Source organism: Brachyhypopomus gauderio, chromosome 20 (assembly GCF_052324685.1).
Source record: "Brachyhypopomus gauderio isolate BG-103 chromosome 20, BGAUD_0.2, whole genome shotgun sequence".
Lineage (NCBI taxonomy): Eukaryota > Metazoa > Chordata > Actinopteri > Gymnotiformes > Hypopomidae > Brachyhypopomus > Brachyhypopomus gauderio.
In genome coordinates this window covers 7585977-7594767 of record NC_135230.1, presented here as the reverse complement: position 1 = coordinate 7594767, position 8791 = coordinate 7585977, and the positions used below count along the sequence as shown (strand labels likewise).

At 43.9% G+C, this 8791-nt stretch overlaps 2 protein-coding genes across 4 annotated transcripts; one reads left to right on the top strand and one right to left on the bottom strand.

Annotated features, from left to right (window-relative positions):
- Positions 1-1601: 1601 nt before the first annotated feature.
- cbr1 (carbonyl reductase 1) lies at positions 1602-3108 on the bottom strand. Its single transcript, XM_076982463.1, has 4 exons — positions 2953-3108; positions 2484-2768; positions 2285-2392; positions 1602-2173 (listed from the first exon to the last, which is right to left on the bottom strand). Exons 2-4 carry the CDS (start codon positions 2764-2766, stop codon positions 1737-1739), a joined length of 828 nt encoding a protein of 275 aa, XP_076838578.1. The 5' UTR covers positions 2767-2768; positions 2953-3108; the 3' UTR covers positions 1602-1736.
- A 54-nt stretch (positions 3109-3162) lies between these two features.
- On the top strand, positions 3163-8502 carry setd4 (SET domain containing 4). Of its 3 annotated transcripts, XM_076982458.1 has the most exons (12): positions 3163-3781; positions 3894-4017; positions 5104-5451; positions 5570-5665; positions 5751-5788; positions 5865-5953; positions 6092-6521; positions 6761-6968; positions 7093-7174; positions 7620-7700; positions 7846-7969; positions 8183-8502. In XM_076982458.1, the coding sequence occupies exons 3-12, from the start codon at positions 5388-5390 to the stop codon at positions 8354-8356; spliced, it is 1386 nt and encodes a 461-aa protein (XP_076838573.1). In that variant the 5' UTR covers positions 3163-3781; positions 3894-4017; positions 5104-5387; the 3' UTR covers positions 8357-8502. The 3 variants fall into 3 exon arrangements, with proteins under 3 accessions (XP_076838573.1, XP_076838574.1, XP_076838575.1); XM_076982459.1 differs by lacking the exons at positions 3163-3781; positions 3894-4017 and adding an exon at positions 4932-5012; XM_076982460.1 differs by lacking the exons at positions 3163-3781; positions 3894-4017 and having other exon boundaries at positions 4969-5451; positions 6794-6968.
- Positions 8503-8791: the final 289 nt, after the last annotated feature.

The window sequence follows — 8791 nt, the reverse complement described above, 5'->3', positions numbered from 1 at the left end:
TCTCCCCCTCACCACCATTGTGTACGCTGACACTCTCTGTGCATCCCTACCGAGCTCATATGCACGATTAAACTAATTGTATAATCCTGTCAATGGCCATAATAGGGACTTGATTCAGCCTTCTAGCCTTCTACAGACCACTGTAGCATTTACCTTTTGTTCGTCTTTAGCTGAGAACACCAGAGCCGCACTTACCCGAAAGCATTCCTGAGCTCTCCGTCCCCAGAGACCCTAGTATGCCACGTGATCCTGTGCCGCCGCTGTCACTGGAGTCCTGATATCAGCTGTCATGTTTGGTTCCACCTCCCACCTCTTAGTCATGTCTTGTTTCTCCATGTGTTCTCCTGCCACGCCCTTGTCATCGTTGTCACCTGTTTCTAGTTTAGTTTACTTGTTAAGACGTGTATTTCAACTGTGTTTGTCTTCCCGGTTGTTGGTCGTTGTAAGTACAAGAGTAGGTGTTGCTCCTTCTTGTGGTCCTGCCAGTTTAAGTTCCCCAGCTGGTTAGCTTCTATGTCCATCTCTTTGGTACACGGTGTGTTAGGGTTTTTTGTTAGATAGTCTGTGTTGCTTTCTGTATTGGTGAGTTTGTAAGAGTTTGACGTTATCATGTTGGTAGTGGTTTTGTTTGTCCCTATAAAATATCAGTTCAAGCTGACGGTTGCATCCGGCCTCTACTACCCGAGGTCACGTGAACGCCCCTGCCAGGCCAAACCGTTGTGCAGGTCATCGTCAGCTCTGATTCTCAATTTAGCAGCTAATCAAATGAACAGAATTTCACAGGTATTCAACTCATAGTCCTCACAGTGTTGGCCCAGTGGTTTTACACAAACCAGAAACGGGACAGCAAGACATGGCCCAAGACTGGAAACTGCTAGTCAATATTGACCAGCAACTAATATTTCCACCTGAGATTGCAACTACAACCCTTAGACCAGATTTGGTACTCTGGTCCTGTTCACTGACGTCTGTGTATATAATAGAGCTCACTGTCCCATGGGAGAATTCATTAGAAGAGACCCATGAACGCAAGAAACAATGATACACCGGCTTGGCAGCAAATGCATATCAACGAGAATGGAAAACAAAAATCCAGTTGAAGTGGGATTCAGAGGTTTTGTGTCTTCTTCCATTGTCAGGCTGCTAAAAGACCTTCGCATCCATGGACATGCACTGCGTCAATTAGATCAGTCTCTGAAGTGGCAGAATGAAGCAGCCAGTGGATATGGATCAAGCAGAAAGACCTTTGTGGGCTCAAACAGTGTCAACAAGGCCTGCTCGCTAATCTCTCCGTCCCAACCCCCATTTAGTATCTCAGGTCAGAAGAGGACACCCACTGCCTCGCATAGTCTAGGCGGCTCAGCCACTCATACTATCAGGCGATTCTCATGATTAGACATGTGACACAAGCTGGCTGCCTTTGATGAGGGTGTCTAGTGTTGAAAGGAACACTACTGATGACATGTCCGAAATTTTACATCTTTCCATGTATGAGAAACAGCTCCCAAGCCACTCTCAACATCAACTTCATGTTTGGCACAAAGGACAAGGTATCATCATGCCCTGTGTTTCATGAACGTGAATGAAAAAGGCACAAAGTCTTATGAGAGAATGAAAATGATTTTAATGATTATGTTTACATTTCATCATGAAGTGAAAGGGTGAGTGTTGTATGAAGGGAAGCAGGTTGTTTGTACCCTCTGTGATATGTGATATGTAAACACACACACACACCATCACCAAGGTTGTACCACCTTCTCTGACACAAACTGCCCGTGGGGTTCTTTTGCCCCAGCAGGCAGTAAGGCTAGATAGACTGGGGTGACAGCGCCCTCATCTGGCGTCTTTGGAGCATTGGGACCTGCCATATCCGTCTTGACCCAGCCTGGGCAGCAGGCGTTGCACAAAATCCCATCTCCAGACCTTTCCTCCTTGAGCCTCCTAGCCTGGATGAGGGTCAAGGTGGTAAGGCCTATCTTGGACACCCCGTAGGCGGTGTTGGGCCAGCCCCTCTCCGCGTGAGCGCCCTCCTGGGCGTCCTTCACAAAGCGCTCCATCAGGCCTACGAGCTCCTCTTCTGTGATGTCGTCGCTGCGGAAACGAGCCTGGAGGGATGGGCTACAGCCACGTAGAGCCATGGAGCCCGCAACGCTGGAAACGTTCACCACTCTTCCTGCGAGGGAGAGATGGAGATGGAGGGAGGAAGCACTTCTGTTTTTATTTCTATGTTCCCATTGGGGCTGTGTCAATACAACAAATAAATTAGCTGGCAGACATGACTTACCGCCTGGTTTAATAATGGGCAGGAACTCATTGCACATATCTCTAGTGTGAAAAAAATTGGTCTTCAGGGTCACATCAGCTTGGACACCGAAGGGTGTCTTGTCAGCAACTATCACAAAGGGACATCGTTATTTATAACCGTGTCAGTATTAGCGGGGTCTTTCTATATTTTATATTTCCTGTTTAATACGAGACGTTACCTTTGAACGCAATGCCTGCGTTGTTGATCAGGACATCCACACCCCCGTACTCCTTCTTGAAGAAGTCCCGTGCGGTGCGCACACTGGCGGGGTCCGTGATGTCCAGCTGGTGGAAGAGCGGGGACAGACCTTCCGTGTTGAGAGCCTCCACCGCCGCCTCGCCCCGACCAACGTCCCGCGCCGTCAGGTACACGTCCCCGTCGTACTGCTTGCACAGTGAGCGCACTACTGCAAAGCCAATTCCCTTGTTGGATCCAGTCACAAGTGCAACTTTGCGAGACATGGCTGCAATTAAAGGTAAAACTCAGAGTTAAACCTGCTAGACTGAAGATAGGGATCTGTGAGCGTACAAACTGAAATGCTAGACGTGTTGTAATTTGTTCCAGTTGAACGTACTATGTTTTATTTACATGATTTATCTCGCTTTAAGAACATAATCGTAATTAAATGTTCATTAAAATTAACATACCTTTTGAATTAGGCGGTCGAATAAGATTTTTTTTGTTTCACTATCAGACAGTCAGACAGGACCGGAAACCCATAAATGTTTGCAGTAGGCGTGTTTTATATCTCCACAATATTATGGTTGTTTTCCTGCAAATGACTTGTTTAAACCGGAAATGCTATTTGGACTACGCATGCGCGAAATTGAACGCCGTTTCGGATAAGTTTCACGACTAGCATCCACGTGGAATCGTTATCGGAGTAATTTACTTTACTAGCCAGCGGACTACACTTTATAAAAACAAAATTATGCTATGTGTCTTACCGTATTTTCTTAGTTTAGGATGCGGTTAACGCAACGTTGGTAACTAGCTAACTAGATATAGATTTATGGAGCATTTTCATTCATCCAGGTCGAATTCTACACGCAATTAATTTTAGATTTTTTTGTTTGTTTTGGACATTAGTTTTTAAGCTGCATTTGCGATCTATCTGTAACTTCAGACCCACAATTAAGTCGATATTTGGAATGCTGATTTGTACTGCACAATCGTGGTTCACACAAGTGATGGGACGAAAGACACTGGTGCGTCAACACTGTGCCGAGCGCACGAGAGTGAAACCCCGTATCGGTGCGTGTATTGCTTTAAACAAAAACCACGTGACCGATACAAGATCGTTTGGCTGTGCCGCGCCAAATTGTGTTTATAAGGAAACGAACTGTATCGGCATGTCGCGGGTTTGTTGGATGGAGATTTACTGTTACTTTTAGATTTTGTATTTTTGCCCTCACGGATCGAACCAGAAAATTTTCCACTGTCTGGAATCATTTTGATCTTTTGACGCCAAATAAGGTATTGTTTCTCCTTTGGACATTATTTTTTATTAAATATGTTTGTACTCTTTTCTGGTAAGGGTTGTTAATTGTATTCAGATAAAGTCACTTTTGATTTTATTTTATTGTAGGTGAAGTGTCGACTCTGCTCCACGGAGCTGTCTTACATCAATAAGAGCACTTCATCAATGCTGAGGCATTATAGAGCTCGGCATGGCAATGAAGAATCAGCACATACTGGTGAGAGTACCACAGGTGTGTTAAAATTCTCAAATAAAATTAAAATGTTTAAATTTAAAATTGTTTATTACACACAAAATGCTTTGTGTAACTATATAATATTGTTTGTAAACTTGTCAGTACTTTAATAAGGCAAAAAAATGTCCTTACATTTCCTAACAAGCAAGCTGTGGATGAGGCTGTGATCAACATGATCATCAAAGACTGTCAGCCTCTCTCCATCGCACTTAGATATTTATGCACACCATCTTCGTCTGTACCCTGTGAAAGAGTTTTTTCTAAGGCAGGAGAACTTGTATCTAAGAGAAGAAATCGCCTTGGACCCAACACACTTCAAAAACTTTTGTTCCTCAATAAAAATACATAAATGAATGAATTTCTTGTCATTTTTTTGTGTTTTATATTATTTTTCTTTTTCATTAATGAAAATCCTTACATAAGTTGCACATTTTAGCTGAATTTTATTAGACAAATTTGCTATACTTTGCAGAGTTGGTTTAGCATTTACACAAGGTTTTAAGCAAATTTTGGACTAAAAAAATTGAGCAAATGAAATCATAAAATGATGAGATCATATTTTAAGTAAACGAATGTCGATTAAATATTTCACGAGTTGATGTGTTTTAGGATGCTTTTTCAACTTCATTTTGATTACCTGCAATGATATTATAAATACTGCAGGGGTCACTATTGAGTGACCAACACAGTGTGTCGATACACTCCTTGAGGTATCATCTTCCCATCACTAGTTCACACAAACATTCAACGTTTCTTTGGCTTTGAGTGGTAAATGTTATTATCTGTGGCACTTTAGATAACCATAGCGTCTTTTGTAATAAAAAAAAATCCCAGTGTGTTGGGCTAACATGTTTCACGCATGCGTACCATTGGCCGCCGTGAGCGCGCAGTGTCCACCGTAAAGCCTGGTTTAGACGAGCGAAATGACGTCCAATGTCGCGCATGCGTAGTCTAAACCAGGTTTCCGGTTCAAAGCGTGGACAGGATCCCATGTAAGCGTGTCTATAAATGGATCTTAATGTAGAGGACGTCGTCTCAAAAACGCGTTCTTAACTAAAGTGTTTTTATTTATTTCTTTTATAGGCCTAGCGGCAACCAGTGAATATACACAACAGTTTTAGAATTGAGCTAACTAATGAGTCTCCACCAGAGCCGGAGTGGCTAATCGGGAGATTCGGGAGGATTTCCGATGGGCCGGCTCATGTCAATCTCTAGTTTGGGCCGATTGGGAGGGAAAAATAATTTTGGGCCGGATTTGGGCATGAAACTCCCGGGCTGAAAAAGTGTCCCACTCCGGCCCTGGTCTCCACTAGTTATGTAAACATTAGGTTTACAAGTAGATTTACAAGTAAACCAACACACACGGCATGAAGAACGGCAGTGGAAGAAGAGCAAGAAAAAGACGGAAAAAGCGAACGGAGACTCAAAACGGTATAATTTATGTTTTTTTTTATGTTTGGACAATGTTGGCTCCACCACGCTGGTGTCGGTGCACCAGCGACCCCCTCTGGCTGACTGGTGTACGTGTTTTGGTGTTGTGCCCCTGCAGCTACACTGTCACACCAAGAACATTTCGTGGATTTGAGAAGGTGGCTTAAAGAGAGAGGCTTCAATTCTCAATCTTTAATTCCCACCAGCTTCTCAGGTAGCAAGCCAACCAACCTTCTGAATTGTGTAATGACCGTTCAGATGTTAGCTGTGAACTCATGTTTCCTATCTTTTCTATCTAGACACAGGAAGGGGTCTAATGACTACACAGTCAGTTAAGGTGATGCGCCTGTCCGCAACAACACACCCAAAGTAAAGCCCAAATGAAACATTAATTTGCTGTTATTATATTATAGGCCGACGATATACTTATTTCCTTACCTGAGAAGTGCTTGTTGACTACGAGTACAGTTTTAAAGAGCTACATGGGGGAATATATAAGGAGGTAACAACACAAATTTCACTTTGCCAGTTCACTTAATTCCAATCAGTGAAAAATACTAACCTGGTCAAGAGTAAGTGAAAGCTTGGAAAATGGTAACAGTTATTAGTGGTCTAATGCATTATCTGTCTGCCACTACAGGTGGAAACCCCCAGTGTCTCCTCTCCTGGCCCTGTGCTCCTTCCTTATTGCCGAGAGACACTTTGGGGATGTGGCTGAGTGGAGCCCTTATATTAAGGTCCTTCCAGCATCTTATACATGTCCGGTCTACTTCTCCGATGACCTTCTGGACCTCCTGCCTCGAGACCTCCGCAAGAAGGCGTCGGAGCAAAAGGCGCGGGTCCAGGAGCTTTATTTCAGTTCGCAGCCATTCTTCTCATCACTTCAGCCTCTCTTCCCGCGGCCTGTGGAGGACGTGTTTACCCATGATGCATTGCGGTGGGCGTGGTGCAGCGTCAACACGCGCTCCGTGTACATGGAGCACGCTCAGAGCGACTTCCTCTCACGAGAGAAGGACAACTACGCGCTGGCACCTTACCTGGACCTTCTGAACCACTGTCCTCATGTTCAGGTGAATGGGATGTTCTGTGTCGGTCTATCAGAGAAGAGAGATCACTAAACTGAACAGACTTTTGTCACCCAGAGGCTGGAGTGGCTGGTGCACTTATGTGGTGGTTTGGAAATGTATCAAATGTGAATGACTCTGATGTCACCAGATTACACCAAATAGATCATTTCCAATTAAAACAATATTTAATGTTTCAAAATGTTTACGTTTATAGTCGTTCATGTGTGGTATTCTGATTGCAGGGTAATTATTACTCTAAGTCCTGTTCTTGTCAGGTAGAAGCGGGCTTCAATAAGGGCTCTCGGTGCTATGAGATCAGAAGTGTTCAGGGATGCAGAAAATTCCAGCAGGCTTTCATCTGCTATGGTCCCCATGACAACCAGCGACTCCTTCTGGAATATGGCTTTGTTGCTCCTGGCAACCAAAACGGTGTAGTCTACGCTGACCCACGTGAGTTTGACATTTATCCAGATTTTATGTCCACTGGAATCTTTGACATGAAACAAATAACACTGCGATGTGTTTGCTGATGGCATTTTGTGACGTCTTTTTCATCCTCAACTGTTTCCTTCAGGCACTCTGACGTTGTCTCTCCACAAAGAAGACAAGCAGCTACCACAGAAACTCATTTTTCTGGAGGATAATGGATTTTTAAGGTTAGATTATTAGATTGGACAAATCTCTAAGTTACAAGTCATTATACACTATATGGCTAAAATGCGTGTGGACATCAGACCATCACTCCTGTATGAGCTTGTTGGCGATCCCTCTATAAATCCAAGACCTTGAAGTGTGTCTGAGAATGTGTGCTCATTCAGTCTAAAGCCTATTTGAGATCAGACACTGACGATGGCAGAAAAGGTCTGATTTAAAACTGGGTACTAGAAGACGTTCTATGACGGTATTACAGTCACAAATAAACACGCGAAGTGAATAATTAGGAAGCATGTCTTCATACCTTTTGGTCACGCAGCTTTGAGATGGTAGTAAACTCAAAGTACATCGTAGCTCAAAGCTAACGGCACTTCACGCGTGGAGGTGTGTGAGTTGTTTTTCTGAGGAAGGACTTTAAGAGAATTGTGTCTGACCTTTCTCGCGTAGAGACCTGACCTTCGGAGTAGATGGGCCATCTTGGCAGCTGATGACGGCACTTAAGTTACTATCACTGAAACCAGAACAATAGTAAGAATCGGCCACTCCACTCACGCTAATCATAACCGCTGTGCTGCGCTAGACTGGCTTTTGAGAGTTTCTCCTCCTCATCACTGCTGAAAACGGTGACTCATGCCTTGTTGATCACTTGACACGCTGTCAATGTTCTCTGAAGCTGCAGCTGGAAGAGTGTCCTCTTGGGGGCAGCAGTGAGCCAGGAAAGTGAGGAGTGGAGCGTTCACAAAGCCCAAACACTTTGCCAGCATCTCAGTGATGACACCACTGATGCACTGAAGAAGGTGATCAGCACGATTCCTTTACATAGTCTGTACTGATGCTTACTGCCATCTGTTCATAACTAGCAATGTTTGTTTGAACTATTATATTTTTATCCTATAAAAAAGATTAGCCACTTAAATGTTCTAATTAATTTGTTGATTGTTACTGTAACATTTCACTGTAACATGGGAATTTGTGATTTTGTAATCCTTATATTTTTCTTATGTTTAAAGTTAGCTGAGCTCAAAGACTGTGCTGACCAGGCTGGAGTTGAACAGCTTGGCGTGGTCGAGAGCCTGAGGCGTGAGGAGCTGCTGATTCTCCAACGCTCCAGAGATGTTCTCCAGAATCTACTGCCTCGGCCATCCCCATGGCAACAGAACAGCATTCAGAACATGGGACACTAAAGGAGCCCGAGGACACGGCCATGCCAAGATACGCAGGAATTCTGCCAAATCTGAGCGAAGGCAACAAGATATTTCTTGTCGTGCACGATAGTCCCCCGTCCCTGGTCACACAGGAGGGGCTGGGAGCCCTAGCCCTGGCGGACTTGCACACTTCACGACCATTAAATGGGGAACGGTGTTAACATGGGAACAGTCTGAGAGAATGAGAGGCTCTCTCACAGATCAGTACTGGGTATGAGAGGAAACACAAGCCCCATGTTTGTTTGTTCATGAGAAACCAGATTTTCAGAGAGCAGAAACAGCAAGTGTTACTTGTTCTCCGTTTGTTACTTGCACAAGGGTCGTGTCATCATACATATTACATTTCCAGGTTATATATACATATGTAAATCTATAAGTTTTGTTGTCCATTAGTTTTTGCATTTGCTCACAGTA

Bases quoted from the DNA above. Each gene is read 5' to 3' on its own strand.
- cbr1 (XM_076982463.1), bottom strand. From the start codon at position 2,766: ATGTCTCGCAAAGTTGCACTTGTGACTGGATCCAACAAGGGAATTGGC. The intron at 2,393-2,483 runs GTAACGTCTCGT...CCTTTGTGATAG, and splicing joins CGCAGGCATTGCGTTCAAAG to TTGCTGACAAGACACCCTTC. The intron at 2,174-2,284 runs GTAAGTCATGTC...TCTCCCTCGCAG, and splicing joins GCCCATTATTAAACCAGGCG to GAAGAGTGGTGAACGTTTCC.
- setd4 (XM_076982458.1), top strand. From the start codon at position 5,388: ATGAAGAACGGCAGTGGAAGAAGAGCAAGAAAAAGACGGAAAAAGCGA. The intron at 5,452-5,569 runs GTATAATTTATG...GTGCCCCTGCAG, and splicing joins GCGAACGGAGACTCAAAACG to CTACACTGTCACACCAAGAA. The intron at 5,954-6,091 runs GTAACAACACAA...CTGCCACTACAG, and splicing joins ATGGGGGAATATATAAGGAG to GTGGAAACCCCCAGTGTCTC.